Source organism: Pipra filicauda, unplaced genomic scaffold (genome assembly GCF_003945595.2).
Source record: "Pipra filicauda isolate LSUMZ 115617 unplaced genomic scaffold, ASM394559v2 scaffold41_size5083284_pilon, whole genome shotgun sequence".
In the NCBI taxonomy this organism is placed as follows: Eukaryota; Metazoa; Chordata; class Aves; order Passeriformes; family Pipridae; genus Pipra; species Pipra filicauda.
In genome coordinates, this window is record NW_024104554.1 from 2,454,445 (window position 1) to 2,477,586 (window position 23,142).

At 37.8% G+C, this 23,142-nt stretch overlaps 1 protein-coding gene across 8 annotated transcripts in view; it reads right to left on the reverse strand.

Moving 5' to 3' along the window:
• Positions 1-23,142, reverse strand: part of DLGAP2 (DLG associated protein 2) — a 449,538-nt gene that overhangs the window by 366,068 nt on the left and 60,328 nt on the right. For all 8 annotated transcript variants that reach the window (XM_027744792.2, XM_039385548.1, XM_039385558.1 and 5 more), the window contains exon 2: positions 9,081-9,135. In XM_027744792.2, the coding sequence (XP_027600593.1) occupies positions 9,081-9,135 (55 nt within the window). The remainder of the gene's footprint in view (positions 1-9,080; positions 9,136-23,142) is intronic.

The window sequence follows — 23,142 nt, forward strand, 5'->3', positions numbered from 1 at the left end:
TATGGTGAAACATCATCATCTTCTCTGCTCCTTTCCTGCCCCAATAATCTTTGCCTCAAGAAGATAAACTAATAGGACAGTTTTTGCTGTTTCTAGGCTCTTCCTCTGGTTTTCCCTGCTCAACAGCATCACTCCTCTCGCCTGGCAGACTGAGAGAGATTCTCTGGAGATACAGTTTGTGTCTTACCCAGTGCACAGTCATACTGAGATGAATAAACCTCATGCATGGAAGCATTTGCTACCATTTAGTCTCAAGTGCACAGGGTGCAGCACTGCTTCTGGAAATATATTTCTACAATAAGCACCACTAACAGCTTTGGGGATCATATGCAGTATTGGTGCAGAAATGTTTGCTATTTCCCATCATGACAGAAGGGAGACACGTGGTTAAATTACTGCCTGTTGTGCATGACTGTAGACATTAGCAGCTGTTATTTACAGCTCCTATTATGTTACAGTATCCCAAAAGGCAGGAGAACTGCGTCATACAGCATTATTACAAATAAAATCATTCTAGCAACGTAAAACCATTTTAAGCATAGAGAATATCACTGTAGGTTATCTTTAAATGGAAAGCATGAACAGCTCAGATGTTTTGACGACAAAATGTATGTTTTAGTACTCCCACCCCATCAGCTAATACAAGAAGAAATAGGAAGGACAAGAAAAATTGCACATTAATAAAGTCAGTTGAAAGAAAAAAGGTATGTCTGGAAGAAGTCTCCACCAGTACGTCAGTGGAAGTGGGATGTCCTTTTCTGGAAAATGCACAACTAGAATGAAAGAGAGCTCTGATGGTTTTAATCATGGAAATGCTTGTATGCTACATATTTTTTAATCTGTTATTCTATCCTAGGGAGTTAAATACTAGTACAAAACATGAGGCAGACTACTCCAAATTAAGGAGCATGCCTTAAAGCAGGCAAACATTGTTCAGGCATCTTATGAAAATAAAAGTCATCTAACACAGTGAGCATCTTAGATACAGAACCCAATTCCCCATACTTTCCCACTCTTATAGTAAAAAGGGGCAGTGGAGGAGTGGGTGGGGGTGTATGGAAAAGGACAAAGCAAACAGCAGTTTCTTAAAACAGATTCGGTTTTAGAATTTAGCAATGTGAATTCTAGTCCTTATTTTTTTCTAACTTACATTCTTTTTGTAAGAAAACTTTTATGACAAATTCTATTATTCCCAAAACCCTGAAAAAAAATGTTTTGCTCTTCAAAATCTTGAAGAGCTCCCAACAAATTCCAGTTGCAATACAACTGATGTGAATCTGGAATAAAGGATTGGTGGTCACTTCCAGTGCTGTTCCATTGCTTCCTCCTTTCAGGACTGGGTGTCTTCCCAGATCGAGAACTGACATCTTTTTAGGATAACAATCTACTTGAATGGTTGAATTGCAATTTAAGGAGAAAAGGAATATAATTCACATGTTGTAAAATGATAGCAAATAAAACATATCTATTGCTTCTATACTTTACACAATTGACTTATGTATGATTAATGCATACCAGCCAAGAGATCTGCCCTTGCTTCCAAGGTGCGTCAAAGTAGCTGGCGAGGTAAGACGCTACTGAAGCAAGAAATGAAGATACTTTTCTGTAGGCACTTCTGAGACCTTTAAAAGGTAAGGGAATAAATGCTTTTGGCTCATAGTCAAATTCCTCTAGTGGTAATGAAATATCAGTGTGGTCTACTGTACTCACATAAAAAACTAATTCAAGAGTCCTCCAGCATTATAGCTATATTCCTCTGAGATCTATAAGAATTCCCTGTGCTCCTCACCATTGACTTACAGTTGTTCTAGAAAAACGTACCAACATTCTACTTTACTCCCTTTACGAGTAGAAATGTCTAACTTTTGATTTGTCTGCTCAATTCCACACTCTTTAACTCTACCCACACACTGCACTGTGTTGGCCAAGACATATATTTTGGCAGTGGACTTCAAAACTGTGTTCCTCCACAAGAGAGTGCCCGTGTACAGTACACACACACACAGCTCCTCAGTCCATGTGATTTACATACAGCCTGGGCAACCATCTGTTTCACAAATAGCTGAAAACCCTAAAAAATAAAAATCCCCAACTGTGGCATATAGGAAGCAGTCATTCTACATACGCCTTCATTTAGCAAGACTTAGTTTCATTACTAATAAGATCAATTATCAGAGCTGCCTGCAGTTTCTGCTGATGATGATGCACAGTTCTCTCCTCCTTCAGCAGCTGAGCTATATGTATTGGAATGCTTTATAAAACATTTCAGAAATAAAGGTCAAGTAAGCTTTCTTGAAAGGGATGCTGTTTTCTGGATAGAATTTCCTTCCTACATACCTTTAGCTTCCAGGACTCATATGATGTTAGGCAAAGAGACTGCAAACACACATGCTCACGTCTGCCTCTAGAATTAAGTTTCATCAAGTTAGAGCGCCTTCTTCAGTCCCTGCTCCCCTCACACATATGAGGGTGAGACTGTTGTGAAAGTGCTATTTTACAGCTAACAGTATACATCCAGTCCCAAGAGTACAGGTGTTAGGCAGCACTCGCCCTTCAGGGGAGCACGTTTTATCAATCTTGGAACATTTAATGTGACATCTAAGCATCACTGAAGTCTCTTGCTCAGTTTTTTTGTTTTTAAGACTACATAGTTTTGGGTGAAGCACAACTGTGACTTTTCATAACAGTAATAAGAGGGTAAAAACATCTCTTGGGAGGAACCAGTTGTAGTGGATGACCTTGAACTCCAAAAAGGACTTTGTACTATGCTTGCAACCAACTAGGACACCGTGCAAAGACTGAAGCACCAACACGTTGTGCTGTGATCATGCTTTTTTACACCATAACCAGAATGGCACAGAGATCTGCACCAGCTGGAGCCTTAAAACATTTTTATGCTCACACATATTCAAAGTCTTCTAGTCTGTCCAATTATTTTAAGTGGACTAATGTGTTGATTAGCTTTATAGCTGGAAGTCTTGATACTGAAGTCTGAGGTCCTATTGATCTTGAGATCATAGACCTGACTCCTTTAAAGTATGAGCCTACCCCAAACTGCCTATATTTTTGAACACCTAGAGACCAGATTTTAGTGGATCAAGATGGACAATCTTAGGCAGATACAGATCCAATAAGATAAGGCAGTCTCCTGGCTAGTTTGAGACTGCAAGTGTATAGTTCCTTATTCTAGATAGATCTAGCAGTACTAAGTCTAAAATGGCCATAGGGTATTGCCTCACACCCTTTCATCACTTTATCCTTGCACAGTTCAGTTCAGTTCTCCCTTCTTCATCCTTTACTAGTGATTCCCAACACCTCTACAGAGTCATGGTAACAGGTATTGTTTATAACAGCTCCAATGACAAGTTTTATTTATTTTTGAATTTTCAGAAGTTGGTATCATATGCCTATCTAACTAGAAGTAAAACAACCTTAATGCCAAGGTATGAGAACTTCCAGCTTAACTAGAAGATTAAGAAAATACTTATTCTTTCTTTATTTTCACCCCTCTAATTTCCATTTCCATGGAAACTGGGCTGGAAAGTACCAGCAGGCAGCCTGCAGCTGAACATCTGAATGAAAATGCTCATGTTGAACTCAGCAAGCAGACAGCAGGTGAAATCTGCAGGAACTGTCTAAAAATCTATAGCTACATCTTGAAAGCAAAAGGACAATCTCAGTTTCAGCAAAGAAGTTCTAAAGAGGATGATACTAACCCTAGTGAATATTCTTGCGTTGCAGCAGCTGATAATCTGACTTCCTCTTTGGAACGTAGGAAAAAAATTTCTTTATCACAATGGCACAAGACAAAAATTCATCACAATTAATTAAGTACTTCAAAATATTCGGATGGAAGATAATATGCTAAGTTATTTCTGTAACAATACTTTGGTTTCTGAACATTATCCTGTAATTCCTTCTGTGAAGTCAAACTGGCTGCTGTACAGTTCATACACACACATTGGCAGCCCACTTATCTGGATGGCTTTTCCCACAAACATCCATTGCATTTCAATAAATACATAAATAAATAAATAAATAAATAAATAAAACTAGTACTAGTAACATATTTGCTAGCTATAAAACACTTGCTTTTGAGCACCAATTCACCTTTTATTTTAAAAGCTAGTAAGGCAATACTGTTGTAGATATAGTTAAAGGAAAAAATAAGTAATGTTGACTTCTTCATCCAATTTAGTAAAGTTTAGTGCAGGAATTCTATTTAATACCATCTTAGATTTTTCTTCTGTTCAATATTTGTTCTTCAAGCAACAGGAAGAAAAGCAAACAAGCAAGGATGAAACATTCCTGTCTTGGGCTGTAGTTTACCCAATGAAGAGATTGGTTATTATTAAATTCCTGCTTTTGTATATAAAGCAATTACCACTCTCTAAAGCAGATATTATTCATTCTTTGCAGAAAGCAGAACATTGGTCACACTTTTTTTCAGTGTAATTTTAGCCAATGCAGTGGACAAAAGAGAATGATTATAATGAAAGATTTCACATCTTGTGCAAGATCAATATCAGTACATAAGAGCTGATCTGAAAATGGATGATGAAGAAACTTGAGACAGCAGAAATATCTTTTCCTTTTTTTTTTTTTAAAGAGTGTTGCTCAAAGTATTGCTCAAAGAGTTATTTATCAGAATAAAGTCAGTATGATCAGTGCCAGTGCTCTTTATTGTACCTAGGTTCTCCTTCACAATGAGAGGGGAAATTCATGCTTAAACTTCAAAGAAAGAATCAGCCCAAGAAGCTGCTAGCAACTGTTGATTCATTCCTTTCTTTGGGATCTTCAGTGGAAAAAATGAGCCCAAATTTGCAGTCCACAACATATCAAACTCATGGCTACAACGGAAAAGAATAGTACAGAAGCTTTTCGTGCAATTTGGAAACTAATAATTGTGTATCAAGAGCACCACAGAGGCAGACAAAGCACACAGCTATCAGCATCTCAGCAGTGCAAGAGTGTCCATTTAACAGCTGTAGCAATGGTAAAAATCACACCAAGTGCCTTCTATTAATGAGTCCCATTGATAAGTCACGTTTTACTGCACCAAGTATATTTGTGCTCACCTTGAGGATCATTTATTGTGCTAGATCATGGTACAAGGAGCCCTGGGATAAATAAAAATCAAACCCCAAATAATTCACTTATCTGCTCTAAGACTGCTTAAACACAGCATACACAAAAGCATAAGCTTTCAGATATATTTCCTCTTTTTATTTGCATGAAATTTTCTACATCTAAACAACCCACATGTACTGCCTGAAGAGTTCTATTTCAAGCAAGACTGGAAATAAAAATAAATTTAAAAAATACATAAATTTAAATAAAAAGCAACACACAGCAGCATACATTCACTTCTCTGTTTCAAATCTGCATTTTAACCCCTCAATTTTTTGTTTAGGAATGCCAAAACATGTTGCATTTAATGGCTATCTTCATTTTGAGGGTACAAACCAAGTGTAGTGCTCATACTGCGTGAACAGCTCTCTAAGGGGGAGGGAGCAGGGAACAGCCTCAGCATCTGCCTAAGGTTTACAGAAGTGACCATGCAGAAATGGGAGGGACTTCTGATTTCACTGAAGATTTCCCATTAACAAGGGACGGATCATTGCTAGGAAATATTTATAAAGGGAATATGAGCCAGCTGCATATGTACACAGAGGATGGTGGATGTCCATCAAAAGGGGTGGGTTATTTCTCCCAGCTGGAGCTGGAGAGAAAGAGGGTTATAATTCAAGAAAATAAGGAAGCTGCTCCCTACCAGGTCATTCACACTGTTTCCCCTTACGATCGTGTTACTAATGCCTGTACAGAGCATGTAACTGCTTTTCTTCCAATTAACTTTATAACTGCTAATGCATCCCAGTTGTTGCTGGCTGGTTCAGTTCCAAGACATGGAAAAAAACTTAGCAGGGACATCAATAAAATTCTTACAGTATGATTATGGTATATAAAATAGAAGTGCAGAATAAACATGTCTGGTCTGGGATCTTTTGCCTCTTGAGGCACAGATTATGTGATAAATACAGGTTCTGGATATTAGTTAACATGATAATGAGCACATATTATGCAAGTGCATGCTATATGAACTTTTAATTTAGTAATGAAAATATGATTAATGGAAAGCCACAAATAAATTAACACTTAAGAAATGAAACATCACTGTCTATTAGCAAAGTTTAATGCAAGCAGCCAACTAGTGTTATATTTAGAGAATGAAATTCTCTAAATGCCTTACATGTTTGAAAATTAATCATTCTTTAACCTTTGAAATACTTGTTAAATATGTACCTTCTTCCAAAATTGCATTGCTGTGGAACAGCTGAATTACATTTTTTATGCTCCCTTTTAAAAGTTTCTGCAGGAGATATTTTTATCGCTTAGTTATAAGCACTGAGAATAAAAGTTCATGGTAGGAGTACTAACAAATCATCACCACGGGAAGGAGATCATTGCTGCCATGTACCCTTCTTTCCATGCATAGTTCTTTTCTCCAGTTTACAAATACAGAATATCAGTACCACAAAGTGTGGTTACTTCAGTGTCCTACACAGTGTAGGAAAGGACAGCGATATGCACAATTGTCTAGATTACAGGCAATCCAGGGGCATATTACTTTTAAGATTAAATGCATATATTCTCCAAGATGAAAGAATGGCCTGGCAGCACTGGCCCTGCTGTTCCCAAGGGCTTGTTTCTTTCTCTGAGGTGCAGCTCCAGTGCAACAGCATAAAAGAGGCTGGTCATGAAGGCACTCTTGAATGAGGAGCCAAAGACCACCAAGCTGGCTAACACTTGAAGTGTTGAATGGATATAAATAAGTGGAAAAACTACTACTGCACCTCTCCCTTTCACCCACCCATACTCCCTACAGCATCTGTGTTCTTCCCTAACAGTTTTGTCGGTCTCGTTATATGATTCTTCTCCTCTTTCTTCTCCCATTCCTCCCCCTAGTCCATCTCTCTTTATCCTTCTCTCACCATTAGGAACAACACCCAAGTCTGGATATTGCTCAGTTCCCCAAATGTCAACAGCTGAATGCAAACAGACCTACAGCTCGCAATCAGGCAATTTTTCTGGGCTCATTTACTGAGAATGGAGCTGGACAAGATTATGTCTGATGTATACATTCGAATGCAAATAGTACATTCCACATTTACCCATATTTAATGAATTTCTTCTTAGTTTGGAGTAGTTGATTTAGACGTAATCAAACACGACAAAGGGTCATTTATCTCTAAGAGACTCAATGAATCAAACACAAATTTAGTCATTCTTTTCCTGCAAAAAGGAGTTTAAAAATCCCCCATGGCCTGTCTAAACTCTCCTTCTGCTTCTCTTTGCCAAGTATTTAAACACTGTAAATGGGGGAAGTGGGGAAAATGGAACACAGACATAATTTACTTTGCACTTGCTGGCAACTCCCCACTATACAGTAGGTAGGCATAAAAATACTTCCTGCAGCAGTCACACAGCAGCAATAGAATTTACAACTATTTTCACACATAAGTATGCTTGAGTTGTCCAGCAGTTGTTACCTACGTAAACCTGATAGGTTTCTTCTTCTAAGAGCTTAGTTCAAAGTTTTCAAAAACAAATTTTATATTAGGAAGAGCCTTCCTGTTTTTTATGCCCAAATGAAGGCACTTTTGAAGGTGACTGAGATTTTAGATACGTGGCTTTCTTGATATTGGTTATAAAGACATGTTATAACCTCTCTAGATATATGGTCAGTCTTACTGCCCATGCCCAGACCACTACTTCATGCAACACTGGCTTTGATATCCACATGATACACTTACGTATAAGTTGAGAAGAGTTTGGTTGTCAATGGAATCTGGATCGAGTTCTTATATTACAAATAAAAGAATCAAAATAATTGGCACAGGCTACTAGAAAAGGAGCACACAGACTGAGTTGAGGTCGTTACACCAAGTCCACTTTTCAGGAAATCTTGAAATTATTACGAAGGCCAAAGTCTGTCTTCAGACTAATTATGAACTTACAAATTCTTGCTAGAAAGGGTATATTATTAACTGTCTTACTGTAGTACTTCTATCGTGTTCACAGATAAAATGGAAATCAGATTTTAAATTTCTTTTGAGCATTTGCAGGTAACCACAAGTCCCTCTACAGTTCAACATAGTTCTCAAGTTCTCTCTGTAATTACCTTTAGTGCAAACTGTGCCTGAAATACAATTAGTAGCAAGCCAAGGAGCAAATCAGTTTATTTTAATGGTAGCTACTGGAGGAAGAGGGGATGTAGCCTTAAGAGATGCAAGCAATCATATATATTCTATTAAGAAGATATCACAGAAAAACCTATATTTTTCCTCCTACTTCTCTGAAATTAGTCTGTCAAATCATACTCACAGTTGCATACACAGTCACTTTAACTCAATTTATAATATTATTGAAAGGATTTTAAAACTTATTTTAAAGAAATTGGTTTTTTCCTGTCATAAAAGAATGTAAAATTAAATCATAACTTTCTTCTCATCCAATATCATTCTCATCAATTGCTTTGTTCTGGTCACAAACACACTACTCTGTTTCCTCCTGCAAACAACTCTAAGTTTCCTCTGGCATCATTCGTGATACTCATTCTGTCTACCCCTTTAGTCTACTACTCCAGTCTACTCCTCTACTATGAAAAATAAGCATAGAGCAAACATTTATCTGCAGTAAGAGCTGTGCGTGACTTCATGCTTGGCACCTTTGTGAACCAAGAGGACCAGACTGCAGACTTCAGTATTAAATCTCCTTTCTTGACAAAGTCGTAACTTTATAATTAACAACATAGAAATGCTTCAGAAGTTCATACAAATACCTTTATAAGCAAGACCTGATAGCAACCTCTACAACTGCAACAGCTCCAGAAAATTAACAGAATACACAAAGTCTTCACATGAAAGCAGGTAATTTAAACAAAACATCCAATTAATCACTCCCTATAAGATAACTTCAGTGACCATAAATAGCAAACAAGACTTCTCAATATAATCCAATTTGTGTTTGCATTTCTCCAAATCATATTACAATGTTAACTCATTAAGAAAAAAGTTTACCTGTGTTCCTGTCAGGTAAAATGCAGCAATGCTTCTGCAGTATGCCAGGCAGAACCTGTGGCAACAAAGAAACAGGCGTTACTGTACATATATATTTTAAAATCACATGAAGAAGAGTCAATGATTGCTGGAACACTGCATTTGCATCAAATTAGCTATCATGTGATGTAAATCTGAACTCCACTCATTAGGAACTGCAAACAGAGAAGAATCTTATAAAATTAGCTGCTTATTACCTGCCTGTAAAGTTAGTTTCACTTTCTCACATTGACTACAATATCAAAAGTTGGTTAAAGGAACCCAAGACCATATTTAAAAATGCTCTACTTAGAAAGACAGTATGTTATCAGTCAATGATGCTGTTGTTCCTCATTTTGCACACGTGGCCCTGCAGTCACAGCTTCTTGTCATAAAACACTCAGGTCCAAATTCCAAAGCACAGCATTTCCCTCTCCACACAGCCAGTTCCAGTAGACAACTCAAAACTCCAGAGTAGAAAACTGAAGGGAAATAGGGACAGAGAAGATCCCAAGTTTGTGGTTCACCGCATCCACCATGCTCTGATGCTTCTGTCAGCCAGTGAGAAATGCTGCTGGAGCTTACCAGCACCTATAACCCTTTTCTTCACAGATTTACATATTAAAATCACCTATTTTGGTACAGACAACCAACTTTGGTGGTCCTACCAGCAACAACCTGTACATGAAGCACACAATACCTCATTGTAATCCGACTTTTAAATCTACAGTTTACGCCCTGTATGATATCAACATCAGTAAAACTGTAGCTTAAACTTTAATGGCTTTTCTTTTGTGGTTCCTGAGAAAAAGCCAATTAAAAATCACACTCTGAGACGGTTTCTTCAAATTTTCCCTTGGAGGTCAACACACACCCTTTAAAGTCTGAAACTTAAAAAAACACATGTTAGTCTCTACAGACAAGAGGCCAGCACAGCCACTGTCAGGAAATCCTGGGCTTCTAATGTCTGAGAAGACATCAAGAACCATCACACTGGTTCTGACAATTCAGGAAGGAAAATATTTTAGGGAATAGAGACATTTTTATTTTTCACAAAGACCACTGTTGCTGTTTGGCCAAGGTTAATAGCCAGGGATGAGGCTGCTAAGAGACAGACATGTACAGCCCCTACAGCAGCACCCCACGTCCCCATTCCTCCCTGCAGGACTTTTCCAGTACACACCTTCAGTACAACCAGGAGAACAAACACCTCAGTTTGTGTGTCCTCCAGCACAAGAAATCAAAGTCTTAAGAACCTTGCTGCACCATTGCTTCCTCCTGAATGCACACATGCATAGGCAGGGCCATTGCAAAACGCTGCTTTTATTATACCTTCATGAGTCAGTCTGTGGCCAGGAAGCCCCCCTGAACAAAAAAGGAAAGGGTACAACTGACAGGGATGAGAACAGTTTCCTCATCCAAGTCCTCTAAATTTTACAGAAGGCACAGCATTTACAAAAGTAATTCACTTGTTTGGTCATAATTCTAAAGTTAAACTTGTGGATAAAACATAAAAAAATACCAGCGTGCCTTACTCTGATTCACAGGTAGCAGGTAGCTTGCCTTTTTGGAAGGACCAATAGCATAAATAACAATTTTCTGAAAACCACACTCATCATTCTACAGTGTTTCTAAATTTTAAAATAAAAAAAAATCAATATTTCTTGGAAGTACAATGTCATATGTACAAACTACAGTATTTTTTCCTATAGCCATGGATATAAATAACAGCAGTCTTACAGGTATCGAAAGCATAAAAATTAGAAGCAGAGAACAAAGAAATTCTAAAATGAGCAGAGACAGTCTTTCAAAGCAGTGTAATACAAAGACTGAATTTTAAAAACACACTGTCTTATTCAGACATAAAGTAACATTTAGTTCCTCAGGAATCTGTCACATTTTCTTCCCCACATTCACGAACCATGGAAAAGCATTATAATTTATTATGAGCTCCCAGTTAATCAAACTAAGACTGAAATTACAGGAAAAGACAAAAAAGAGCAGATCTGGAGCAGCAAAACAACTTCAACGGAAAAAAAAAAAGGCGCTGGAAAATAATTTACCCTTCCTAGTAAACTGAATATAGATAAGAGAACAGTCATACTGAAAAGCACAGGCTGGAAAACATTTATTTGTCCCTTCCCTTCACTCTCCTAAGTGTTAAGTAGGCAAACAGTATGGCAAAGGCTTAAACAATGCTTCCTGCTCCCCAGCCCTTTAACATGTTTACCCTGCACAAAGCCAGTTTCTGGCTGGTAGGAGTTTGATATCAACCTCCCACTTACTTATCTACAGTATACAGATTTTTACACTGTACCCATCTCCATGGTATCCAAGAGCCTTTTCACACTGCTCTCCTCCCACTTTCTCCCCACTTTGTTTCTCTCCTCCCTAGGGAAGCTGACAGGAGAATTCCTCAGCAAAACTGTCACCTTTCCCTCTACATGCCTCTCCTTCCCCCGCTGCTTTCCCTTCATTCATTTGCATATTGTAATACCCAGTTTATTGCTTAAAATGCCTAAAATGCCTTATGTCTCAGAGATTTTTCTTTAATTTCACAGAAAATCCCTAGATTAATCTTTGTTTCTTTTGGTTGTTCGAAACTTTACCTATACAGGCAATTTGAGTGAGAATCTTCACCCAAAGCAGACTTGGAGAGATTTCTGCTGTAGAAATCAAAACACGGGAGCAAATAGAGAGATTTACATGCAGAGTGGGTGGGGAAAAAAGGCAAAAAAGAAACCGGTTTCAATTATGTTAACTGATGATTTAACCTTCAGTTGTTTTATAAGCTCTCAGCTGGGAGTTAAGGCATTGCAATACTAAATAAAAACTGGACTCATAGATGCAGAAACAGAATAAACAATACAGCAGGTGGTATGTCCTTAACATCAAGGTGCTTCCCTAGTAGCAGGCAAATTAACTGTGGTCCACATATATAGCTAGGCAGACACATGTGGCAGGAACATAGTCTTTGCTTATGGTGCCAAGTTGAAAGCATCTTCCAATTTGATGAAAAACACTAATTTTTGTTGTTGGATATTGATTTGGACCTATTTACATTTGTTTTCACAATATATAGCTGTCATAATTAGTGTTCAAATTTTAACCTGTAGCTGTATAATATAGGTACTCAAAAAGCTCCTCAGAACAGCACAGGGTAGTTACATAGCTGTTGCAGTTCAGTAAAGATCATATTTTTATGTATTTACTTGGAAACTTACCTTCAATTTCTTAAAAGACAGATGAGTCCTCTCAGTGATTAGTATGTAATACTTTTTTTTAGAGTGGTTTAGCAAGAACTAGAATTAATTCCTAAAAAACATTTTAAATTTGGAAAGCACTAACCCCAAACCCACTAAAAAAAAAAAAAAAAAAACCACCACTTTACACAGAAGCGGAAAAATGAGAAGGAAAATAATTCTACTATGGAAAAATGCCTCTGTGACATGGATATCTATTAACTTAAAAGGATCTGCTGCACAAAGATGATCAGTCCTCTCTATGGTACTGAATGATAAAAATGTTTTGCTCTCTATTCCACTGCTAAGATGGCCATAGAAAAATGAGCTGGATACTATTTTCCCTTCTCCATTTACATTTATTTCTGCTGAAAAATAAGTCAACTGAAAATTAATGTTTCAGAGGTCCAAATTTACAGAACATCACACTCAGTGATCAAGTGCTTGATAGATGAAATTTAAGGTAGAAATGAACAAGGATTTATCCTGTGATTTGTAACTTGCCAGAAGGAAGGAAGCTCAACTTGAATTTCAGGTCCAAGTAGAGACAAGATATTTTTCTGCTTTTTTACATCCTAGAAATCCAGTGATCCCAAAGACTAGGAAGTCAAAATATACCCTTTTTGCCATGCCAGACACACAGATCCTCTTCATGGCCCTTGTGGTCATGTTCAAACATTTCCAAGGACTGCCTCTGAGAGCGCCGCTTGTGCTCCAAATCTCCCTCCCCCAGAAAACTATTAAATATAGCATGTGAGGCATTTTGACTGCAATAATACGGTAACATTCAGAAGAAAACGTGTCAAAAATATACTGGGAAAATCGACATCAATTTATAAAATTCCAGAGAAAACATATTCCAGAATTTGAGCTTTACTCATACACTGACAGCTGGAAAGAAATGGTCCTTGGGCAGAGTCAGCCACCAAGGGTGCTTTACATCTTCTGTGGCAGCAGTACAGTACTGGAGAGAATTCAGGTTTGATATTTAAGTGTGATCCAGCGAGTGAGTTCCTATCTTTTTGTCTTTCAAATGATTTGTTACTTCTTTGGAAAAGAGAGGCACCTCCTAGACCTTGCTACCTGCACTGCTCTGTGCTAAGCATTGCTGTTTTCCCACCATCTGCACAAACCTCATGTTGGAATGAATTATGACTGTTTTCATTCTAAGGATCATATTCATTCCATCTCTGTATTTGCTTTTCCTTATATTTGTCTAAGGGTTTTTGTTTTAGGCAATATTTCTTTGTCAGCTACTATAGAGACCTTTTTGAATAATGTTTGTAGCTAAAACTTAAACCACTGGAAATCCTGTGCTCACAGTCCTCTGAATGTCTTTTGCCTCCCATCATTACAGAGGTGTATTATATTTTTGTTTTCCCTTTTTTTATTGTTTCTTTCTATTTTGGACTTCATACTTGAGGATTTTAGATGTCTCTGTCCCATTGGCATGTTACAAAAAGGTCCTACTTCTCTGGAACCCATTCACTACTGCTTCTTAAGCAGAAAGGAAGCATTTGGGATTTGGCTGTTCACAGCAGCTAATTATGTACTGTGTCTGTAAAGGTGTCTGACTTCAGACAGGGTGTAAAAAGTAGGCAAGGTTTACTGTTCACAAGCTGTTGGGTGACACAAACCATCATAAATCAAAAGGTAATCATTAGAGCATTACAGTAATTCTTTCAGAGCAGACAGGCTCATGGAAGACAAGGGGGAGCAGTTTTAAACTAAAAGAGAAGAGATTTAGATTAGATATTAGGAAGAAATTCTTTACTTAGAGGGTGGTAAGGCACTGCAACAGGTTGCTCAGAGAAGTTGTGGATGCTCCATCCCTGGACTAGTTCAAGGCCAGCTTGGATGGGGCTTTGACCAGCAACTTGGTCTAGTGGAAGGTGTCCCTGCCCATGACAAAGGGGTTTGAACTTTAAGGTCCCTTCTAACCCAAGCTATTCTATGATTCCATAATGATTCTATGCAACCAGGTGGTTAAGTGCTGCATCAAGTTATTGCCTTCAGCAATCTAAAAATATGCAGTTGGTTCAATCTACCAAATCTGAACTTCATTCCACTCCCACAAACATAATTATATTTGGTTAAGCTTTTAAAGGGGCACCTAGGGAGTGTATTAATAAATACCTGTTATTGTTTCTGTTCTTCTGCAAACTCAAAAGATAACCTCAGATTACCAGTGTGTCTCTTCTGTATCTCACCTGATGCTGTTCTTGATACAACCTACACAAGCATCAGTAACAATTCCAGGTTACTCCTAAAACGAGTCCTTGAAATATCTAGCTCTGGAGGAAGAGAGCACAGGATCAGAGGCACCTGCCCTCCCAAGCCATTTGTGTTCCCTGTCAGAGCAACACAGACCCCGCTTATAATGGCAAAGCCAGCACAACTAGAAAATATTAAAATACTAAGACTTGATATCTTTTTGTCTATCTGGTACCGCTGAAAATAGTAGAGATTTTGCAAGACCTTTCAATCATTCCCTGTAAGGGGTCAGTTTCTCTGCCCTCCCGAGGAAACCACCTTTCCTCTTAGCTCCTGATGAGCTGCACCCTGCTGCAAAGGCAGTCTGTGCCAAAATGTCTCCCATCCATGGTGGTGGCAGTAAGAAGCCTGTCTTGTCAGTTTATTTCATTGTATTCTGATTAGATGGCCAAGACTTGTCCAATTATGTTTCTTCAAGATTTTACTAGATTGCTATTGTCCGATGTCCAGTTTCACATATACACCAGTGAACCTTCATGTTAATTTAATGTAAGAACAGAACTTGCTAATAATTCATCTGTTTTGTGGGGGTTTTAGTATCATCCTCTACCTTAGCCCACCATTCCCAATTAGATATCAAGAACATAAATAAAACATGATGATTTTGTGGAAGGGAGAAGCTACACTGAAAACAGATAAATCATGTTGGCCATATATCAAATACAATCTCAGAAATATTTGGAAAACATTACAACACCCATACTAATATATGTTCTTTCAGATTGCATTACATCTCAAAAAATGGAAATTCTCTACAACCCTTTCCATGATTAAAGGAAGCATTGGCAGCAACAACTAAAGCAACATTTTCTTAGCAGAGTTTTCATCTAAAGGTGACAGACATTTAAGTAATGAGGAAATTACTGACTGCATTTTCTATTTTGTACATCTGAATCAAAACTAAGAGAAAGAAACTCTAGAAGAAGGGGTGTAGCGTTATAACAACCCCAGATAGCATAGCTGATCTCCATGCACTATGATTGACTTTGTTACTCCTTCTATCCAAGTCACCATGACAAGTAAAGCTGAAACACAGGCTTGATAATTTTTTGATGACCCAGGGAAGAAAACATGATAACCATTATGACACTTTTAAGTGTAATGTTAGCATGAATCTGTATTAGCATGAACTAATTATAATTGCCCTAAAATTAACAAGCACTTATAAACATGAATCTTTTAAAAGTTATCATCTGAAGTATAATCCCTCCATGTAGCTTTCATAGGAATATAATTATCAGCCTAAATAGAGTAACTAGGTAAGCCTGTGGGGAAAAAACTTATGTAGACTGGAATTAGCAGCACATCTAGCTCTGAAGTGACTCAAAATAATACCCTAAGACAGTCTTTTCATATTTAATACTCTAGAAAAATAAGTGGTGGTACTGGCAACAGCCACAAACCCTGTTTATTTCTGACTTTCACTTCAGTATTTAGACACTTAGAGAACAATACATCAGCAACAACAAAAAACTCCTTTCACTTGTCACAAGTTTATACTCCTGACTGACAGAACAAGACTTTGCTATAGTGATCTGTATACTTGTGATCTCTGGGTCCAATTACCATAACTGGATGCACTTATAAGAGAATCCACAAATTCTTTAAGATGCATCAGACTAAACATAGCATGATAAATACAGGTCTATTTGGAACACTTCACTTTGTTGTTCATATAATTGCACCATTGCACCATTGTCCAAAACTATGACTTCAAAAATCTGGAACAAACAATGTCAAAGTTCTCTGAAGTTGAGAGATGATGACCCCTCAAAGTGCTCTGAATCTGTGAGACGATTATGTTGTCCCTCCCAGGCTAACATTGCTAGGAGGAAGAGACTAAGACTGTTCAATTGATGCCTTAATTCCTTTTTCCAAAAGCAAATGAATAGGAGAATAAACTTCAGGATAAAACCAACTGCATTTTCAACTTTCTTTCAGATGAAGTATTCCTAACCAACTCATCCAATATACAGTCATTACATACACATTAAGCAACCAACATAAACAAATTCATTTTTCTCCAATCAGACCTGAGAAACAAGCTTTGGTGTAAAACAGAAATCACAAACATTTCTTCTCTTCCCACCATGAGCAACACAGGCATCTCCTACCTAATGGCAATAGCCTAGATGCGAGATACCCTGTCTCTGGAGTGACAGAAATAACTGTTGCAGATTACTAACAGTCCAAAAGTTGGTCACAACTTTCCACAGACACTCTGAAGAGGCAAGAGCCCAAGCCTTGTCTAGTGCTGAAGGAGGGATGGTCAGAGACTACCCTCAAAGCAGGGACTGACAAAAACCTCCCCAGAGGTGGAGGGTGGCAGCTAGTGATTTTCAGGTGCTGGAAGGTGACTGAGCCTTGGCCACTGGTCACAAAAAGGATGTAATGGGTAATAGTGGTTGGATGTTCCTTTCTGTGCAGACACTTACCTTCCGACTGGACCAGCAGTCTCAGGAGTTTGCTACTTGCCTGGAGTCCAGGTCCTGCATGTCCTACAGCAATTGCACAGGTTCACCCAGCTCCTGCATTACACCCCTGCAGGGTGTAATGGGCATCCAGAAGGGTCACGGAAGGGAACATTTCAGTTAACTGGATACAGCAAATCCATGGGGCTGGATGGAATACATCCAAGAGGTCAAAGATGAGGACTGTGAGTCCTCTCCCTGTCATTTTTAGAAGGTGGTCACCTTCTCAGGTCAAGAGATAGGGGATCCTGAGACAGAGAAGAGAAGGCCAAAGAATTGCACTGAAAGCATTATGGAGAAGACAGAGCCAGACTCTCCCCGTAGCTGCACAGTGAAGGGACACAAGGCAGTAGCTTTGCATTGCAGTAAAGAAAATTGTGACTGGACATCACGAAAAAAACCTACAAGAGATTTTTATTTTTTTGTGTGTGGAATCTCCATTCTTGAAGATTTTTAAAACTCAGATAAACAAAGCCCTGAGAAACCTGCTCTAATTTCAAAAGTAGCCTGCACTGAGCAGAGACTTGGACTTGATGACCTCCAGGAGTCTCTTCCAACTGAACTTATTTCAAAATTTTTATATATTAAATGTAATGTATTGATACAGTCAAATATCACTTTAAAATGTAAGATTAAAATGCATCAGTTCCTCCATCCACCTTCAAATATAATTTTAATTGGCATATGTAATTTCTATTTCTACTAATGAATCTTACATTTGAATAGTGAGGACATTTACATCCACCTGCAAAACTCAAACACCTCATAGAAGCATGGCAGCTTTAGGAGACAGCTAAAGACAGGTATTCCCCCAGAAGTTACAAAATAGTCATCCCAGTGCTGTGATTGTTTAATTCATTGAAGAATAAGCCATGGTGAGTTATTTGGCACAAGAAGTTGCTGCTATGATTTATTTATCTTTAAGCATCTGACTGAGTTTTGAACAAATAAAAATTCTAGAGCTCGATATATAGTGGAGCAGAACAAACATCTTCATTTTCATTCTCTAAAAAATACAAAACAAGATAGCGACTGTTCCTTTTTTCTCCCTGCCCTAATCTATTTAGATACAAAGGATTTATGGGCCTTGCAATGCCTGGACTGTGAGGTCTCCTAGTTGGAGAGGATGATACTCCAGTGGCAGGAATAAACAGTGAGGTAGTAGGCATGGAAGCAGTCCCCTCCTCGGGGAAAAGGACACCCAGATATTACTCTTGTTATTGTAATACCCTGAGGGTCCAGACCAAACTGGTGCAGGTAAAAGTCACTATGGAGCAAGGCTACACCAAATCACATCAAATGCTTTCAGACTGGGTAATTTTAAGCCCTTTAGCAGTTAGGTCCTGGCTCCCTTCCTGGGGAGTTGTAGAATATGTTTTTATTGTGGCTTGTCACAAGGGATCTTTGTAATGCACAATATCAATAAATTATGTGATTCAAAAGCACAGATTATTGAGATAATAATAATATACACGAGGTAAATGCCAGGGAATCCCAAGTGATATTTCTTCTTGCTGCTCTGGAATTGTATATTAGATTTATGTGTGAAGCATATGGATCTCAAATATTTTGATACCTGTATTTGCACTGCAGAAGCATTAAACCAGTAAAATTGAGTAATAGTCCTTCCATGCAACTTTTTTAGAAAGAAACGAATCTTCATTAAAAATGAAAGTTTATAGTTTTGTGCTAGGACTCGGCAACAAAGCTCTCTCAATGGTCTGCTTTATTCTTCTGTGTAGGAATCACAGGCATGCAAAGATATTCCTTTCAAAAATCATGAACAAGGTGACAGCAGACTTTTTAAGTATAAAATTTAACACAAAAAAAATTAAAAAGGAAACATCCTAACTGGTTACCTGCATTTATGGTGCTAGTATCACAGATCTTTCCCGCTGAAGCAAAGAATAACTCATGTACCAGAAGTGGGGAATCATTACTTCATCTAGCAAGGAAGTTACCTCATGTTTTATAATTTATTAGTAGTTTAGCTATGACATATGGTTGCTTTTAGAAGCTATTTGATAAACCCAATTTCAAGTTTATTAATAGTTAAAAATAGATGTCACCTATATATGTGGGGGAAAATGAAGTCCCCACTGTATTAGGACCAGAGTCTGTTAATACTATTTCATATTACATGTAAAGGGTAGCTTTTATACATTTGCTGCTTTGGAGAAGTTGAGACTCTAGCCATTAGTAGCACTCTCTATCCTTGATAGGACAACTGCTCAGATAAATCAGGTGTCTGATATTTCATCTAGCCATTTCCCTTGGACAGGTAGAAGATGACCTGAAAACTGGGGACCAGGCATAGTTTTTCCAACTGTTGCTTTGTTGTTCCACGTAAGTCAAGTCCACTCAGTCATCTTTTGGCCCAACACACAAACGGAAGTAGCAGCATGCTACAGAATCCATGCATACACAGAACTGGGACATTTCCCTCCTGAAGGGCAACTGCAAGTGATGGCAGAAATACAGAGAAGGAAGGGTTATTTTAGGAATACTTATTTCATAGGTTATACACATTTTTCATGCAAAGAGAACAAACAGAGAAGGATGCTGTGCCTCGTTCATGCCCTTGGCAATGTTTGATAGCACAGGGGGATATAGATTTCAGAACACAAAGCAACTACCCACACCTCCTTCCCCAATGAGCAGGTATTTGTATGGAAATAATAACTTTCGCTTTAAGACAGAAACATTACCCATGTTTCATTCAATGCTGAACAATAGTATAGCTTATTGCGAGCTCCAGTCACCTGGGGAGGTTTTGCTGAAGGTGGGATAAAACAAGGATAGGTCTCCATAAGCAGGTCATAATTTTTTCAGTCACAGTTAAACAGTTTTGCTTCTGGCGAGGATTGCTGAGGTACAAGACTGCATCATCTGTGCAGTCAGTCTCTGAGAATACAAAATGGGAAGAGCTGTAGGGCAGTTTTAATCTGTGAGCTGATGACATTACACAGTTAAAACTATGTAGCTTCATTACATTGCTCTAATCTTTGGTCAGTTTAGTGTCTACATACCACTAGATGACCCAAAGATGCATACAAAGAAAGGATATTTTTGATGCCTATAAAAGTGGAAAGATAGATGTAAAACACATATAAATATGCCTATTTCTCTGCAGTTGATGCTCTTCCAGTGCTATGGAAGGAGCCAGGGGAGCCTGGGGAATCCCCAAGAGTGTTACAAAGCCAGCAGTCATCAAAGACCTGATACACTCTTGAGGATAGTCTTAAGGGAGCACTGGAGACGACACTGCTGCCTCAGCTCTTGAGATAGAAGCAACAGAGACACAACTTATCTGCAGTAAAAAAACTGAGTTGCAAGTCAAACATCTGCCAAATAGAGATGGTAGAATCTTATCTTTTAAAAGGCTTCCACGAGCAGTTATTGTGAGACTACATTCATCTCTGATGAAGATTTTCTTGATTTTGCACAATTAGCAGAATGTTACTCATACCACGAAGAGCTCTACAATTTACATTTCAGAGGTCTTGCAAAAAAAAAAAAAAAGAAGGAAATTCCTGCCTCTTCACCTCTTTGCTAATAGTCATTTAAGTATTTTGTACAAAGCAGAATTACTTTCACAGAAAAATGTCCCCAGTTTTAGAAAACAGGAGTGGGAGAGCACTCTCAAACTTCTCAGAGGAGTGTTTGGACCTGTGCCACCTACATCCCAGGACAACATGCCAAGTACTCCTTTAAAAAGAAACAATTACCCTTTTCTTCAGCTCTCTATGTTTTGGGGGTTTTATAAGGCTTGCAAGGGGCAGTGGGACTGCACAGCGTTAATTCTGATCAGGACAAATTTTTTACTGTTTTTATTTTTTTTTTTTGTGATGTTTCTAGGGTCTTTGTTTGCCATCAGACGAATAACCACATGAACTGGTGGAAAGGTAGGGGAACATTGTTTTGTTGGTAAATGTATATGTGGAATGACTGACCTTTTATGTATGCATTTTTTTAACTAGAAGCTGAAATAAATGTAGTTTTAAGGGATTTTTGTTTTCTTTCTGTCTTGGCTATCCAGTTGAAATAGCTTGTTTTCAGCTTGTTTGTTTTTATTTCTTCCTTTCATGTTGCTTTCAAGGAAATGTCACTTCTCAAGAACAAAAGGTTAAGTCATGCAATGCTGAACTACATAATCAGTCTGCTTGACAAGCCTAGGCTGCTGAAAATATTAAAGAATGAGCACCCAACTAGTAGACAAGCCTTCTCCATTGACATAAGTTCCTGTTTCAGTATTTTAATTATTCTCATGGGTCATCTCATCTTCAGACACGTCAGCATTGATGTTACCTCATCACTGGTAAAGACCAGCAATATGTTTTTTTTTTCAAACCAGAATCTAGAATTAACCATGAAATTGCTTGAGTCTGTCCCAGTTGCACCGGCTTGATGAAAGACTACAGGGCTCTGTCACTCACTATTTGTATTGCTTACTGTAGCCAAAATATTATTAAACAAGTTACCAAAAATGTTTTGACACCAGACAAGATCCCAAAGTATAAGTGGCCTGTTTATTCACACAAATATCCTGTACAACTAATGCAACATCCTACTGAACTTCAGACTGCCTTAGATCGATCAGTTTTTATTATTCAAACGCAAAAAGCCATGAGGTAACTGCAGCTCATTTGCTGCTTGGAGTGCTTGGAGTAAATGTTATGAAAAGTTAGGTGTTTGTTGCAATCAATACAGATAGCAGAAAAAATTAGAATGCAGTCAAATGCTAGAAGTCTCTGGATGTTTCAAAATATCACCCTAGATTCTTTCAATTTTTAAATTGTTTTTAATTTTCCTGTGATTATTTTATACTATCCCATGGAAGCAATGGCAATTAATTTTGTTGATCTCATTTAAATACCAAGAGAAGATATTTTGATCTGTGAACTAGAACAGAAGCATTATTGCTATGTGACATAGTATGGAAATTCGTATTAATGCAAATGTGGGGGGAAAAAAGTGTTAAATAAAATAAAGTACTACTTCAATACCTGTGGGTATTTCCCTTTGACCTCTCTTCAGGAAAGGATGCTCCTTTACATTTCATAATGATTTTTGTGACAGATAAGTAAATGTTTTCTGCCTTTTGAAGCTGACCTGCTATTTGCTGTCCATATTTTTTCATATCTAAAATAACAAGAGCAGGAGGAATAGCAAAATTACGTATATGATCACACAAGGCAATCTTTTCTACATTGTGTTACTGATGAAAATTTGTTTTATAACCTTCCTTATATTCACTTGTGAAAATAAATAATTAATTCATGCTGTAGCCCATTCAAATTAATGTATATGACATGGTCTACTCTTGATCACAAAAAAAGTGCCATGAATGCGGGTCCACTCTGCAGTGCTGTATTCCTCACTAACGTGTATTGTGCGCTTATCATCCCTCCTAACAAATTTGAACAAGTGGAAACGGGAAACAGACACTTGGCATTCTTTGCTGGGAATCAGACATTTAAAAACAAGGAAAACACAAAGTCTGAATGTGATTACAGATTGAACAACAGGCATCAGGGGTGAAAAAATGTAGTAAGCCTTTGTTTGAGGTATTTGCCCAATAACATCAGAATAGTGTAAGATTCACAAAAAATTACACATCACTGGAGGAAACATGTAACAAAATATCATTAATTAGCCTCATAATAATACAATAAATACTCTAGGGGTCATATGTGTTTGCTCTTTGACTCAGCACACAGATGCTCATTACAGTTCAGTATTTTGTTGTGATTAATATCCATTCAAAAGTCACTTACTTGAGTCCTGATTCAGCAGTATGCCCACATTTAATCACATATTTAACTATAAAATATATGCTTTAGTATTTTTTTGGGTTGCAGCATAGACATAATTACTACTAAAACTATTATCAAATTAATAAATATTTAAATTAGTGAATATAATAATATTTACCAGATACACATTTGGGTCGTAACTTCAGAACCAATGTGTATTTCAGCTGAAAAATTTAACACAGAAGTTCATAATAAAAAAGGTAAACAACTGTCCCCATTTGCTACCATTGCATATGTATAA